The 16268-nt window shown below is 46.0% G+C and overlaps 2 protein-coding genes across 5 annotated transcripts in view; one reads left to right on the forward strand and one right to left on the reverse strand.

Moving 5' to 3' along the window:
• Window positions 1-2456, reverse strand: part of CIDEC (cell death inducing DFFA like effector c) — a 14507-nt gene extending 12051 nt beyond the window's left edge. Inside the window, exons 1-3 of one of the 2 annotated variants that reach the window (XM_032270607.1) lie at window positions 2368-2456; window positions 2019-2096; window positions 706-859 (exon numbers count right to left, since the gene is read on the reverse strand). In XM_032270607.1, the coding sequence (XP_032126498.1) occupies window positions 706-859; window positions 2019-2096; window positions 2368-2372 (237 nt within the window). In that variant the 5' untranslated portion in view covers window positions 2373-2456. Of the gene's footprint in view, window positions 1-705; window positions 860-2018; window positions 2097-2367 lie in introns of those variants that run through there. The other variant, XM_032270608.1, reaches the window with a different exon arrangement.
• Window positions 2457-13275: 10819 nt separating this feature from the next.
• Window positions 13276-16268, forward strand: JAGN1 (jagunal homolog 1). 3 transcript variants are annotated; one of them, XM_032270610.1, is made up of 2 exons: window positions 13276-13403; window positions 15321-16268. In XM_032270610.1, the coding sequence occupies exon 2, from the start codon at window positions 15394-15396 to the stop codon at window positions 15781-15783; it is 390 nt and encodes a 129-aa protein (XP_032126501.1). In that variant the 5' UTR covers window positions 13276-13403; window positions 15321-15393; the 3' UTR covers window positions 15784-16268. The 3 variants fall into 3 exon arrangements, with proteins under 3 accessions (XP_032126501.1, XP_032126500.1, XP_032126502.1); XM_032270609.1 differs by having other exon boundaries at window positions 13318-13566; XM_032270611.1 differs by having other exon boundaries at window positions 13323-13440.

The raw sequence follows: 16268 nt of genomic DNA on the forward strand, positions 1-16268 counted from the left end.
AAAAAAAAAAAAAAAAAAAAAAGAAAGAGATGAGATGATCAGCAAATGGGCCGGTGAAGCTGGTGCCCGTGTGACTGTGTGACTAATACAGAGAAGATGAGAAGAGGCTGTGAGAGGGGAAGGGGGAAAGTTATGCCCAACAGACTGGAAACAGATGATAGGAATGGGGGAGCCTGTCTTTCTTGCCTGCTGTTAGTACTGTCCACAATAGCTGTGTGCCCCTGGTTTCCTTCTCCGGAAGCTTGCCCAATCAATACTTTGAGGAAAGTCTTCCACCGTTATTAACAAAGCCTTCCATGGAAGTTCCTCTTTGGAAGGCAGATTTAAGGAGAACTTGCCCTGGCTGAAGGTAGGAGATGGGAAGGGAATCTTTAAACTCCTGCTCATTTCCCTAACTTTCAGGCATTTCTACAAGTTTAAGAACTAATGGAAGAGGGAAGCCAGGTATTTTCCAGCAAGAAAAATGTGCCCTGAAAATACCACTGACCTACTGATAGCATAGGATGGTAACATACACACTGCCCTCCTCCTGTTACCAAACAGACATCAGCCATCGCTACTCAGTTGGACAACTCTCCAGGCTGGCATTACCATCAGTAGGCGCTGGTATCAGAAAGGAAACCGTGTCACCTTCTAAGCCCTGACCTCCATCTCTGCTGAATCCCAGCTCACAGCTGGGCTGTGCAATGTGCAGGGCACTCTCACCTTAAGAAGGAGATCCTCAAGATTGTAAGCCATGATGCCCTTCCTCACGCTTCGATCTGCAGTGCTTACACGGCAGGGCCGGGGCCTGGGGCCCTCGGTGCTGGACTCTGACAGCAGCTGCTGGGTCACCACAGAGGTACACACTGCCACACGCCTGGGGCAGTTGGAGCATCAGAGTGAGCTGACCACTTAGCCCAGCCCTAACCCACCACACAGGGGAGCCACCTCCCCACCCCTCCACACCGGGTTCATGATCAGCCAACCCCCCTTCACCTGCCAGTCCTGCTCTAGCCTTACTCAAAAGCCTGCCAGGGGCCAGGCACAGTGGCTAATGCCTGTAATCCCAGGACTTTGGGAGGTTGAGGCGGGTGTACCACTTGAAGTCAGGAGTTTAAGACCAGCCTGGCTAACATGGTAAAACCCCATCTCTACTAAAAATACAAAGATTAGCCAGCGTGGCGGCTCATGCCTGTAATCCCAGCTACTCCATAGGCTGGGACACAAGAATCACTTGAACCCAGGAAGCGGCAGAGGTTGCAGTGAGCGGTGATGGCGCCACTATACTCCAGCCTGGGCAACAGAGCGAGACCTTGTCTAAAAAAAAAAAAAAATGAAAGAAAAAAAAGGCTGCTAGAGCAGTGCATCTCAAACTTTGAAGGCCATGTAAGTCACCAGGAGATCTGTTCAAATGCAGATTTTAATTGAGTAGACCCGAGTGAGGCCTGAAATTCCAAATGTTTCACGAGTTCCCAAGTGATGTTTATATGCTGGTTCTCAGACCGTGAGAAGTAAGCAACAACATGATAAAAGACCCAGCCTACATTCTCCTCACCTGTAAAGTTGGATGAAGTGGGGGAAGCCTGAAGTCAATGTAAGGTATTTTTTTAACTGAAGCACTCAATTTAGAACCAAAGGAATGGAGAGGACCTGGATTTTATAGACAGGCAGTCCCATTTTAGAATCTTGGCTTTGCTGGGATTGAGAGTACCCACTGTGTGCCTCAGTTCTATCGCCTATTAATTTGGTATAATAACCCCCACTTCCCAAAATTGTTGTGAGGCTTACATGAGATCAGGAGTAAAAGCACCAAGCACAGTGTCTACTCCTTTCTATGCACGGTGTGGTGGTGGCACCCATTAATATCACCCAGGGGCTTGCCGGCAGTGCAAAATCCCAGGTCCCACTTCTGATTCCTGAATCAGAATCTGCACTTAAACAAGATCTCATGTGATCTACATACATGTTAAAGTTCGAGAAGCTCTGGCTCACAGCTCATGGGTGGCTCCCTTTCCCTTCTGCATGGCTTTCCTCACCTGGAGAGGGACTTGGGGTAGAGAAGGCTAAGGGACTTCATGGCGTATTCCATCCTTGTCAGCTGGACTGCACTGGACCTGGGAAGGAAGCAGAAACAACTCATCAGAGTGAATGAGAGGGCTCCCATCTCTCTAATTGTTAGACACGGTAAAACCCAACCCCTGTTCAGCAACCCTCTGCCCTGGTCTCCTATCCCAACTCACACACACCTCCCCGAGCCCTTCTCCTGTCCGGCCCCATGTATACCAACCAAGACCAAGCTGGAGACCCCACCCCCTCCTGACTCAGTGCTCAGGCTCAGCCTCAGCCTCACTCAGCAGCTGCTGCTCCTGCCCCAGTCCCACTCACTCCATATTTCTCAGCCCCTGGCTCTGGTCAAACTGAGCAGAGATCCCAAGTTCGGGCTGAAAAAGCCTTGCCTGATTTGTTCCTGTCCCTGGGGACAGAGTCCACTTTATGCTGGCAGGAGGTGTGTCACTCCACCTCACACTTCTAGGGACTATTCCCTCACCTCTAGTCCAGAGACCTCACAGGCAGGCAGCCAGCCCAATCTAACCCTGCTCTCTCCTATGGGTCCTTGAGCAATCCTAACCCCTTCCTGAGGCTTCCCACTGGCCAAAAGAACATTCTGTGATAATAGAGGCATGGTGTGCACATACTCTCCAATACCATTGCTACTATCCCCATGTAGCTATTGAGTACTTGAAATATAGCTAGTAGTGTGATTCAGGACCTGCCTTTTTTTTTTTTTCCCTAAGATGGGGTTTTGCCATGTTACCCAGGCTGGTCTCGAACTCCTAAGCTCAGGCAATCCACCCACCTCAGCCTCCTAAAGTGCTAGGATTACAGGTGTGAGCCACTGCGCCAGGCCTTTTGTTTGTTTGCTTGTTTGTTTAAGACAGAATTTCGTTCTTGTTGCCCAGGCTGGAGTACAAGGGCGCGATCTTGCTCATTGCAACCTCCACCTCCTGGGTTCAAGCAATTCTCCTGACTCAGCCTCCCAAGTAGCTGGGATTACAGGCACCTGCCACCACACCCAGATAATTTTTTGCGGTTTTTTGTGTGTGTGTGTGTGTGTGTTTTTCTGATATTTTTAGTAGAGATCAGGTTTCACCATGTTGGCCAGGCTGGTCTTGAACTCCTTACCTCAGGTGATCTGCCTGCCTCAGTCTCCCAAAGTGCTGAAATTACAGGTGTGAGCCACTGCACCCGGCCCAGAAGCAGTATTTTTTACTTTTTTGAATTTTCACTAATTTAAATTTAAATAGCCACCTTTCCATGTGGTTTTTGGCACCCATATTAGACCACAGGTCTAAGCAGATAGCCTTAGGCTCATCTCTCACCACTTTTTCTCCTAAATCCCTGTGCTCCAGCTCCTGAAGGTCCCAAGTCTTTGCACAGGTAGTTCCCTCCACCTTCAGTGCCTTTCTCTGATCCAGGGCAAAATGTGTGCAGCCTCGAAGCCTCAGTTTCACTGCTTTCTGCTCTTTAAAAGGAAAGCCTTCTTAGATGGCTCACGGAATTATTACCCCTTCATCTTGCCCTTCCTAGCCAAGGATGCCTCTGCGTCTGTTTCTGCTCTAGCCCTCCAGTTCCTGGGTGCCTGGCGCTGAGGTCCTCTTCCTATTCCCAACCCCCAACACAGGTAGGGCTTTGCACAGAGCAAGGGGCACAAGGAGTGGACATGGAACAAAAGCCCCCTTTTGCTAGTTGGAGACAATCACTCTCTCCTTTTAACAATTTGGGGGACTTTCCAGACCAGGTCCCACAGAGGCAGAAAGCCCTCTTCCCCACTTAGCACTACCGTAGCTCAAGTTCTAGCTACGTGGGAGGCTGAGGCAGGAGAATTCTGCTTGCCTCAGCCTTACCCACTTCCTATCCCTAGCAAAACTCTACCAAGCACTACCTCACCTGCTCTCCAGGAGCAAAGAAAAAAAAACAAAACCCCAAACCCAAAACAATAACAAACTCCTTACCTCCCCCTCACAGTCTCCTGGAAATACTGCCCTGTCCTACCCAGCCCTCCCTTCATTTATTTCCAGCCCCCAGGAAGCCCCTCCCCAGCCTTCAGCCCCAGCTGGGGAAAAGAGCGTGGGGTGAGAGCTGCAAGCCAGCCTGACTTCCAGGAAAGGCCTGAAATGAGGGGAGAAGGCACGTTTCGAAAGCTTTGGCAAAGGGGATGGCCCATGACAGGAGATCAAGTACAGAGGGCACAGAGAGCAGGCAGATGTGGGTCCCAACTCCCACCCAACTGAGAGTTGTGGTCCCAACTCCACCCCATATAAGCTTGCCTGAGCTTAGACAGGTCACCTGACAGATCACCTGAAGAGAAACTTCGCCAGTTTCTCTTCTCTGTGTATCGAGGATAATGATTCCTGTTTTATGGTGTAGTGGTGAGGATTAGTGACAATAAAAGTAAAGGGGTGGCCGGGCTCGGTGGCTCACACCTGTAATTCCAACAGTTTGGGAGGCCGAGGCAGGCAGATCACCTGAGGTCGGGAGTTTGAAACCAGCCTGACCAACATGGCAAAACCTGATCTCTACTAAAAATACAAAAAAAAAAAATTAGCTGGGCATGGTGGCAGATGCCTGTAATCCCAGCTACTTAAGAGGCTGAGGCAGGAGAATTGCTTGAACCCAGGAGGTGGAGGTTGCAGTGAGCAAGATCACGCCATTGCACTCCAGCCTGGACAACAAGAGTGAAACTCTGCCTTAAAAAAACATGTCTCTACTAAAAATACAGAATTAGCTGGGTATGGTGGCGCATGCCTGTAATCCCTACTACTCGGGAGGCTGAGGCAGGAGGATAGCTTGAACCCAATAGGCAGAGGTTGCGGTGGGCTGAGATCAAACCCCCTGTCTCTGAAAAAAAAAAAAAAAATGTAGGTTGGGCTCAGTGGCTCACGCCTATAATACCAGCACTTTGGAAGGCCAAGGCAGGTGGATCGTTTGAGGTCAGGAATTTGAGGCCAGCCTGGCCAACATGGTGAAACCTGTCTCTACTAAAAATACAAAAATTAGCCAGGTGTGGTGGCACACACCTGTAATCCCAGCCACTCAGGAGGCTGAGGCAGGAGAATCTCTTGAGCCTAGGAGGCAGAGGTTGTGGTGAGCAGAGATCTCCCCAGAGTACTCTAGTCTGGGCAACAGAGTGAGACCATGTCTCAAAAAAAAAAAAAAGTAAAGGCTTTGCAAACATAAAAACTCAATAGATCAAAGTGATTATTAGTATTACTGATAATTTTTTTATTTTTTTCTCAATTTGATAATGTATGTATTAAATCACAGCAGAGTAAGACAAGCTGAAATGTGGAGTGGTTAACAGTAATCTATGACCCAGCAGTTACACATGTGTGTGTGTGTGTGTGTGTGTGTGTGTGTGTCATATAGAGCACACCAGTTGTCCCAGCTACTCAGAAGGAGGCTGAAGCAGGAGGATCACTTGAGCCCAGGATTCAAATTTAGTCTGCGTAACATAGGGAGACCCTGTCTTTACAAAAGAAAAAAAAAACAAATGAAACCAAAACCAAACAAAATTACATATATGTACATATACACACATACATATATACACATATATATATTCAAAAGAAATGAAAATATATGTCTACACAAAAAACTTGTATGTGAATATTCATAGGATTATTCAAAATAACCAAAAGATAGAAACACATGAATGTTCAATTGATAAACGGATTTTTTAAATGTGGTGTATCCATACATGGGATATTATTTGTAAATAAAAAGGATACATGCTACCACATGGAGGAACTTTGCAAATAGTTCACAAAGTAGACAAAGACAGTCACAGGAATCATATACATAGTGTGTGATTCCATTCACGTGAAATGTCTAGAATAGGCACATCTATTAAGGCAAAATAGCTTAGTGATTGCTTAGGGCTGGGAGTAGGGGATGGGAAGGAAATGGGGAGTGGCTGCTAATTAGTACAGGGTTTCTTTTAGGGTGTTTGTTTGTTCGTTTGTTTTGAGACAGAGTCTTGCTCAGTCACCCAGGCTGGAGTGCAATGGCACGATCTCAGCTCACAGCAACCTCGGCCTCCCACAAGCACCTGCTATCATACCCAGCTAATTTTTGTATTTTTAATAGAGACAGGGGTTTCACCATGTTGGCCAGGCTAGTTTCAAACTCCTAACCTCAAGCGATCTGCCTGCCTCTGCCTCCCAAAGTGCTGGGATTACTGGCAGGAATTACCCTGCCCCGCCAGGGTTTGGTTTTTGTTTTTTTTTTTTAACCTATTAATTACAAACTATTTCAGTAGTGATGGTTGCACAACCCTGTAAATATACTGAAAATCATTGACTTGTACACTTGAGTGAGTGGTGTGAATTATATCTCAATAAAGCTGTGTTTTATAAAGACCGTTTAACCTCATCTTTCTTTTAGCACAGGGTTTTTCACATTTTGGTGCATCAGAATAACTTGGCAGGTTTGTTAAAATTCAGATTGCAGCTGGGCATGGTGGCTCACACCTGTAATCCCAGCACTTTGGGAGGCTGAGGCGGGCGGATCACGAGGTCAGGAGATGGAAACCATCCTGGCTAACACAGTGAAGCTCGATCTCTACTAAAAATACAGAAAACCAGCTGGGCCTGGTGGCACTCGCCTATAATCCCAGCTACTCGGGAGGCTGAGGCAGGAGAATCACTTGAAACCTGGGAGGCGGAGGTTGCAGTGAGCTGAGATCGCATAACTGTTACTCTAGCCTGGGCAACAGAGCGAGACTCTGTATCAAAAAAAAAAAATTCAGTTTGCTAGTCTCCACCCCAGAATTTCTCACTTAGTAAGTCTGGGGTGGTGCCGAGGAATTTGCATTACTAGAGGTTCCCAGTGATTCAGAAGCATGGCTGCTTCTGCTAGGTTTTGAGTTTTTTTGATCTTGCTCCTCTAGCTCTTTCAATTTTGACGATAGGGTGTCGGTTTTAGATCTTTCCTTGCTTCTCATGTGGGCATTTATTGCTATATATTTTCCTCTAGACACTGCTTTAAATGTTCTGGTACGTTGTGTCTTCGTTCTCGTTGGTTTTGAAGAACATCTTTATTTCTGCCTTCATTTCATTGTTTATCCAGTCAACAGTCAAGAGCCAGTTGTTCAGTTTCCATGAAGCTGTGCGGTTCTGAGATAGTTGCTGAATTCTGAGTCCTAACTTGATTGCACTGTGGTCCGAGAGACTGTTTGTTATGATTTCCATTCTTTTGCATTTACTGAGGAGTGATTCACTTCCAATTATGTGGTCAATTTTAGAGTAGGTGTGATGTGGTGCTGAGAAGAATGTATATTCTGTGGAGTTGGGGTGGAGAGTTCTGTAAATGTCTGTTAGGTTTGGTTGGTCCAGGCTTGAGTTCAAGTCCTGGATATCCTTGTTAATTTTCTGTCTCGTTGATCTGTCTAATATTGACAATGGGGTGTTAAAGTCAGCCACTATCATTGTGTGGGAGTCTAAGTCTCTTTGTGAGTCATTGAAAACTTGCTTTATGTATCTGGGTGCTCCTGTATTGGGTGCGTATATATTTAGGATCGTTAGCTCTTCTTGATGCATTGATCCTTTTACCATTATGTAATGTCCTTCTTTGTCTCTTTTGATCTTTGTTCATTTAAAGTCTATTTTATCAGAGACAAGAATTGCAACTCCTGCTTTTTTTTCGCCTTCCAATTGCTTGGTAAATCTTCCTCCATCCCTTTATTTTGAGCCTTTGTGTATCCTTGCATGTGCAATGGGTTTCCTGGATACGGCACACCGATGGGTTTTGGCTTTTGATCCAATTTGCCAGTCTGTGTCTTTTGATTGGGGCATTTAGCCCATTAACATTTAGGGTTAATATTGTTATGTGTGAATTTGATCCTGCCATTTTGATGGTAGCTGGCTGTTTTGCCCATTAGTTGATGCAGTTTCTTCATTGTGTCAATGCTCTTTACTGTTTGGTATGTTTTTGGAGTGGCTAGAACTGGTTGTTCCTTTCTATGTTTAGTGCTTCTTTCAGGAGCTCTTGTAAAGCCGGCCTGGTGGTGATGAAATCTTGGAGTAATTACTTGTTCGTAAAGGATTTTATTTCTCCTTCACTTATGAAGCTTAATGCTCAGAGAGCCCACTTTGAGAACCAGTGGGCTAGCGCTACTTGTGTGAGCTAATGTCTCTAAGCTTCAGTTTGAACCAACAACTGGGGTAAAAATAGCTCTACTGCATCTGGTTTCCATGAATGTTAAATGAGATAACCATGAAATGTACTTGCTAGAGTCTACTGCATCCTCAGAGCTCAATAAATGAAAATTATTATTTAAATCTAAATCCTTCCTTGGAGGGGTTCTCAGGCAACCATCATTCATTCATTCAGCAAATATTTATTAAGCACTTACTATATGCCAGTCCTTCTGGGGCTAAGAATACAACAGGCAACAAGACAGCTCTGTCCCACACTTCAGGAGCTGACACTCCTGAGGAAGGCGGGAACTCACACCGTGAATAAATATGCAAATAAACAAAACAATTTCAGATAATGATGTTGTGGGAAGAAAACAAAACAAGGTGATACAATAACAACCGCTGGAGAGTTAGGTTGGCCTGTGAGTTCAAGAAATGCCTCCAAGGAGGTGAGCTTTGAGCTAAATCCTGACTAAATCCTGGAGGATGATCAAGACAAAGGAAACATCAATGCAAAGAATTTGAGAGGGGAACGTGAAGAGTGAGGAGACAGGAATAAAAATAACTTAAACGTAAGGGCAGACCAAGAGCCAGGAGAAAGGTACAAGCAAAACCCTTTAGGGAAGTGGTTCTGGAGAAAGAGTCAGGGCCCCTCCCTTCGACAGTCATGCCTCAAATATTTATTACTTCACTGTGTACTTGGTGTCCCGAGACAGATAGGCCAATGGATGACTCAGGAGAGGTCTGGCCTCACAGAAAAGCAGACACAGAAAGACAAAGATAACTGCGAGCTAAAGCCAGAGAGCACTGGCCAGGGGGCAAAGGATGAACCCAAGGGCTCTTCACAGTGATTAGGAGAGGGGGATAATTTTGACTCCATTGGAATTTATCTATTCAACCAGCATTTCTTTCTTTTTTAATTTTTTTTTCTTTTTTTTTTTTTTTAGTAGAGATGGGGTTTTGCCATGTTTCCCAGGCTGGTCTCGAACTCCAGCTCAAGCGATCCTCCTGCCTCAGGCTCCCAAAGTGCTGGCATTACAGACGTTGAAATTTTACACTATGCCAGGCACTATGAGTGGCTGGGGACATGGATGACTTAGTTCTTATCTCTGCCTTTGGGAATTCACATTCTAGTGAGAAAGGCAGTGTCTGAGCATGGTTCTCAAACTCTGTAGTGCATGAAAATCATCTGGGACACCTTGGATTGGAGCAGGACTGTAGCTACGACTGAAAATTGAGAAGCCACTAAATTTAAAAATATATTCTGCATGTTACATTTATAACACCATGAAAAAAGTAAAAAGACATAAACAAGGAAAATGCTGTGTATTGAAACTAACATCACAGACAAGAAGGTCATCTCTCATTCTGTCATCCCACCTGTATCTACATATAAATTGGGAAGACTGAGCCAGCACAGTGGCCCATGCCTATGATCCTAGCACTTTGGGAGGTCGAAAAGGGAGGATCATTTGAGGCCAGGAGCTGGAGACCAACCTGGCCAACATAGCAAGACACCCCATCTCTTTAAAAAAAAAAAAAAAAAAAAAGGAAAGAAAAAAGCGGGGCATGGTGGCTCACGACTGTAATCTCAGCACTTTGGGAGGCCAAGGCAGGTGGATCATGAGGTCAGGAGTTTGAGACCAGCCTGAGCAACGTGGTGAAACTTCATCTCTACTAAAAATACAAAAATTTGTCAGGCATGGAGGTGCACACCTGTAATCCCAGCTATTCAGGAGGCTGAGGCAGGAGAATTGCTTGAACCCAGGAGGCGGAGGTTGCAGTGAGCTGAGATCATGCCACTGCACTCCAGCCTGGGCGACAGAGCAAGACTCCATCTCAAAAAAATAAATAAATAAAAAAGAAAAAGAAGAAAGAAAAAAAAGATCTACAACATAATAGAAAAATGAAAACAGTACAGGGAAATGAAATAGAAATGACCTTTAAACACATGGAAAGATGTTTAGTCACTTGCAGTAACATAAATGCATTTTAAACTACCCCTACACTGAGATGCCATTCTCTACCCATCAGACTACCAAGTTGATGCTAGGGCTGTGGGCAAACAGGGACTCAGACACATTCATACATTGCTGGTGAGAATATAATTGGTATAACCACTATGGAAGGCATTCTGGCAAGATCTATCAAAATTTCAAGCACAATATATTCTTTGATCCAGCAATACCACCACTGCGATTCCAAACTACAGATCTACTTGACCATGAGTGAAATTATGTATGTACAAGGTTATTCTCTGAAGCTATATTTGTAATAACAAAATATTAGAAACAACACAAATGTCCAACAAGAGGGGGCAGGTCAAGTAAACTATGTTCTAGTCATATGAGGGAGTGGCACTAAGAAAAAAGAGTAAATACTCTGTACTGATCTGGAGAACACATCCAAGATCTACTGTTCAGTCAAAACAAGGCAGGGGCAGGGGCAGGGGCAGGGCACAGTGGCTCACACCTGTAATCTCAGCAGTCTGTAAGGCCAAGGCAGGAGGATTGCTTGAGGCCAGGAGTTCAAGACCAGCCTGGACAACAGAGTGAGACCCTGTCTCTACAAAAAAACAAAAATTAGCTGGGTGTGGCTGCACACGTCCCAGTTACTCAGGAGGCTGAGGTGGCAGGGTCCCTTGAGCCCAGGAGTTCGAGGTTGTAGTAAGCCATGATTGCACCACTGCACTTCAGTCTGAATGACAGAGCAAGACCCTGTCTCTAAAAATATAAATAAAATAAGGCCAGGTGTGGTGGCTCATGCCTGTAATCCTAGCACTTTGGGAGGCTAAGGCAGGAGGTTTGCTTGAGGCCAAGAATTTAAGACCAGTCTGGGCAACATAGCAAGACCCCCATCTCTACAAAAAATGTAAATTAAGCCAGGCATAGTGGTGCGTGCCTGTAGTCCAAGCTACTCGCAAGGCTGAGGTTCACTTAAGCCCAGGAGGTCAAGGCTCAGTGAGCCATGATAGTACCACTGCACTCCAGCCTGGGCAACAGAGCAAGACCCTGTCTCAAAAATTAATTTAATTAAATAAAGAATAAAAATATTGTGAAAGTCCATAGCTTCCCCAGGCTGCCAAGGAAATTCACGGCACAAAAACAGCTACAAACTTCTGCTCTAAACAGCTATGCCTTTGCATTAGTGTCCTTTCTGTATGATCGTTTGTATTTGCTTTTTGAGACAGGATCTTGCTCTGTTGCCCAGGCTTGAGTGCAATGGTGTGATCATGGTTCACTGCAGCCTCAACTTGCTGGGCTAAAGTGATCCTCCCATCTCAGCCTCCTGAATAGCTGAGACTACAGACATATGCCATCCAGCCTGGCTAATTTTTTTTTTAGAGATAGGATCTTGCTATGTCACCCAGGCTGATCTCTAATTCCTGGGCTCAAGCAATCCTCCTGCCTCAGCCTTTTTAGCTAATTCCCACTCAGGCTTCAGACCTCAGCTCAGTTGCTTAAACTCCAGAGAGACTTTCCTAACCCTCCAGGTCTGGGAGAGAGGGCTTGTCTTTCCTCCCTCAGCCCACTGTGCTTTCTTCTATTTCTTAGCTTCATGGGTACAAGTGCTTCCCCCGACTGGGCTGTGATCCCTTAGGGGAAATGGACCATGTTGGCTTCTGTGTCTCCAGGTCATAGCAGAGTATCCTGGTGCATATGGATGCTCAGAGTGCATGCTTTTTTCTTTCTTTTTTTTCTTTATTCAGATAACATAACTTCTTTCTTTAAATTTATGCTTAGTATTTTGTTATTGTGGTAAAATGTACATAACATAAAACTTACTATGTGAGTCATTTTTAAGTGTACGGTTCAGTGGCATTAAGCACATACATACAGTTGTACAAATCAGCACCACCATCCATCTCCAGAACTTTTATCATCTTCCCAAACTGAAACTCTGTACACATTAAACACTAACTCCCCATTCCCTGCCCACCCCTCAAGCGTCTGGCAACTGTCATTCTACTTTATCTCTACAGATAAAGTTTATTTGGAAATAATTTTTCTTGCATGGCCTTGATGTTTTTGAGGAGTACAGTCCAGCTCTTTTCTAGACTGTCCCTCTGTCTGGATTTATGTCATTCCTTCATGATGAGATTCAGTTAGCTGTTTTTGGCAGAAACATCATAGAAGTGATGCTATGTCCTTAGTCTATTAAGAGGCACAAGATATCAGTTTATCTCATAGTTGATCAAATTAACTATTTAGTTAAGGGGGACAAGCCAGATTTCCTAATTGAGAGGTTCCCGTTTTCTCTTTGCAATGATTAAATGTGAGAAACATTTTGAGAAGGAGCCTTACTCTGTACTCTGTCCCTCAGGGTGGAGGGCAGAGGTGCAGTCTCGACTTACTGCAACCTCCACCTCCCAGGTTCAAGCAATTCTCCTGCCTCAGCCACCCAAGTAGCTGGAATTACGGGCACCCACCACCACACCCGGCTAATTTTTGTATTTTTAGTAGAGATGGGGTTTCACCATTTTGCCCAGGCTAGTCTCGAACTCCTGACCTCAAGTGACCCATCCGCCTCGGCCTCCCAAAGTGTTGGGATTACAGGGGCGAGGCTGTGTGAATGATGTGTGCTCCAGGGAAAGTCATAGAATGCTTCCAAGTATCAGTTTCCCCCTCTGTGAAGTGTGGACGATGGTGTCCTAAACATATTACAGCTTAAGAAAGTAAAAGTGGGCCGGGCGCGGTGGCTCAAGCCTGCAATCCCAGCACTTTGGGAGGCCGAGGCGGGTGGATCACGAGGTCAAGAGATCGAGACCATCCTGGTCAACATGGTGAAACCCCGTCTCTACTAAAAATACAAAAACATTAGCTGGGCATGGTGGCCCGCGCCTGTAATCCCAGCTACTGAGGAGGTTGAGGCAGGAGAATTGCCTGAACCCAGGAGGCGGAGGTTGCAGTGAGCCGAGACCGCGCCATTGCACTCCAGCCTGGGTAACAAGAGTGAAACTCCGTCTCAAAAAAAAAAAAAAAAAAAGAAAGTAAAAGTGTTCGAACGGCCTCTTGGCGCCAGCAAAAACAAGCCAAAGCTGAGGATTAATTTCCTGGGCGCTCCGCGTGAGGCGGGGCTGGGCGGGACGCGGCCGAGAGAACGAGGGCGCCTGCGCGGGGAGGAGTGATCACAGAGTTGGTCCTCCAGAGACAGAGAGGCCGGAAGTGCTCTTCGTCGAGCCGCGCGTCTTTTGGGTGGCGACGCTGAGGCGGCGTGAATCTGGTCCGCTGGCTTCTTGGCGCTGTCGCTGCGGTAGCAGGTCCTCGTGAGGGGTTCGGGGGTTCTGGGCGGGCACAATGGCGTCTCGGGCAGGCCCGCGAGCGGCCGGCACCGACGGCAGCGACTTTGAGCACCGGGAGCGCGTCGCCATGCACTACCAGATGAGGTATGAAGTGAGGCGAGGAGCACGGAGGCCTTCTCCCCTGCGGGAACCTGCGGGGCCTGGGGAACGACGCCGCCAGGCCTCAGGGTCTTGCTCCCCAGCCAGCCCCCGTGCACGTGCCAAGTCCCCTCCTCCCTTGACGGCTTCGGGCCTGTCCCCAATCCTGGAAAGCCCCATCGCCCCCGCGAGCTCCACCCCTTGATCCGCCCTGTGCCTTGAGGGGATCTAGCCCCGTGTGGGCTCCCAAGTCACGTCGATGCTGGCCCCGCTGTGTCACCTTCGAAACCGAATTTCTAACTTGAGCCTCAGCTTCCTCATCTGCAAAGGAGAGAATAATCTGCCTTTTAGGTTTTGGTGAGAGAGTAATCAGTAATTCGTGTGAAGAAAGTAGCATAAGGCCTACCACGTAATATATGGTAGGTGTTGTATTTTGGGCCGTAAGATGCCTTGCCTAAAATGAATTTTATAAACACTCCCATGTAAGGGGTATCTCTGCATTCGATTACTAGTTCGACAAATATTACTGAGCTTCCAGCCATCATACACTGTGTTAGACATTAGGCTATAATAGGGGGCAGAAGCAGACATGGTCTTTGTATGCATGTTATACCTTCAATAAACAGTTTTATTAAAAAAAAAAAAAAAAAAAAAAAAAAAAAAAACTGTTCCCTGCCTTCATGGGGCTTGAAGTCCAGGGGTGACTGGGTTTTTTGTTTTTTGTTTTTTTCACCTTTCCACATTTTCTACAGTAAATGTTTTTAAATAAAAATTTTAAAATTTTTACTTCCTTAAATCCATTTATCTCTCCCAGAATGTTCACATCTTTCTCTCCCGAGTTTTGAAGAATGATAAGCTCTTTGAACCCTCATCTCCTTCACATCTCTAGCCCCCAGGGGAAAGGGGCCTCACAACTTAAGCAGGTGTTCTCATGCTAGCCCAGAGCAGAAACATTGCCCATAGGGGTATGAGGAGGATACATTTGGGACCTGAGAGAATTAGAAGAATAAGATAAGTACGTACTTCCTTTAGATGAAAAATCTAGCTGGAGAATTATGGGCAGCCTGAGTACCTTTACTCTCTGCCAATACATTCTCCCTCTAGGCTTTAATCCTGTGGTGCAGTCAGAGTCATCTTGCTAAACACAGCTCTGAGTTACTCTTCTGCCATTTTATTATTACTGTTATTTTTTTTTATAGAGATGGGGTCTCATTTTGTTGCCAAGCTGGTTTCAGACTCCTGGGCTCAAGCAGTCCTGCCTCAGCCTCCCAAAGTGCTTGGATTACAGTTGTGAGCCACCATGCCTGGCCTCTTCTGCCTTTAAACTAATTCTTTCATAGTCTTTGCGACTTCAGATCCTACTACTCCTCTCCTACAATGTGTTATTGCCACACGTAACCACTTGCTTTCCTGGAACACAAATAATTACGCCTTTTTGCTTGTGTACTCCTGCATGGAATGCCCATCTTCACTCATTCCTGAGCCTAGTTCAAATACCACCTGCCTCTAGATAGCCATCTCTGATATTCCATCCCAGGCCGAGTTGATTCCTCCTTCCTGTGTTCCCATATATCTTGGAACATATATTTACTAGAACTTTTTCACTTCATTTTCTAATTAGTTTTTTCCTCTGTTCTTTGTGCCCGGCTTCTAGGCTGTTTTATTCAAATTTGTATCCCAGTGTCCAGTACAGTTCCCTGGCATATAGTTGGTGGTGAGAAAAATTTGAAAGGTACTTCTCCCTCTGCTCTGCCCTACAGTGTGACCCTCAAGTATGAAATCAAGAAGCTGATCTACGTACATCTGGTCTTATGGCTGCTGCTGGTTGCCAAGATGAGCGTGGGACACCTGAGGCTCTTGTCACATGATCAGGTGGCCATGCCCTATCAGTGGGAATACCCGTATTTGCTGAGCATTTTGCCCTCTCTTTTGGGCCTTCTCTCTTTTCCTCGCAACAACATTAGCTACCTGGTGCTCTCCATGATCAGCATGGGGCTCTTTTCCATCGCTCCTCTCATTTATGGCAGCATGGAGATGTTCCCTGCTGCACAGCAGCTCTACCGCCATGGCAAGGCCTACCGTTTCCTCTTTGGTTTTTCTGCCGTCTCCATCATGTACCTGGTGTTGGTGTTGGCAGTCCAAGTGCATGCCTGGCAGTTGTACTACAGCAAGAAGCTCCTAGACTCTTGGTTCACCAGCACACAGGAGAAGAAGCGTAAATGAAGCCCGATGGACTGCTCTTAGGGGTGAAGCTTGGACCTCTCATTGAACGAAGGGACAGTAATAGAGCGGTTCTAAAATCCCTTCTGGTGATTTTAGCAACTGTGATGTTGGTACCTGGTGCAGACCAGGCCAAAGTTCTGGAAAGCTGTTGCAATCTGCTGAGGTGGCAAAATTATAATTTATTCCTGGTTGGCTAGAACTGGGTGACCAACAGCTATGAAACAAACTTCAGATGTTTGAAGTTGGGGCATTTTGAGGTTTTTAAGAATGAGCTTCATCCTTGCTTCCTCTCAGTCATTCTCCCCATTTCCAGCCGTTACCCCTTAGCCACCAAGACTGAAGGAAATAGGGAATAAATCAAATTCTTCATCTGTAGGTCATGGGTCAGGAAGCGTTTGGGAAGCTGCTCCCCCTCCAGGCTGTGGTCTCTTCTGCAAACTATTTTAATTAAAAATCTCAATAAAGATGGCCCTGTCCACACTGTG

Source organism: Sapajus apella, unplaced genomic scaffold (assembly GCF_009761245.1).
Source record: "Sapajus apella isolate SASKATOON/1434 unplaced genomic scaffold, GSC_monkey_1.0 scaffold213, whole genome shotgun sequence".
NCBI classification, from domain to species: domain Eukaryota; kingdom Metazoa; phylum Chordata; class Mammalia; order Primates; family Cebidae; genus Sapajus; species Sapajus apella.

Bases quoted from the DNA above. Each gene is read 5' to 3' on its own strand.
- JAGN1 (XM_032270609.1), top strand. From the start codon at position 13,478: ATGGCGTCTCGGGCAGGCCCGCGAGCGGCCGGCACCGACGGCAGCGAC. The intron at 13,567-15,320 runs GTATGAAGTGAG...TCTGCCCTACAG, and splicing joins GCCATGCACTACCAGATGAG to TGTGACCCTCAAGTATGAAA.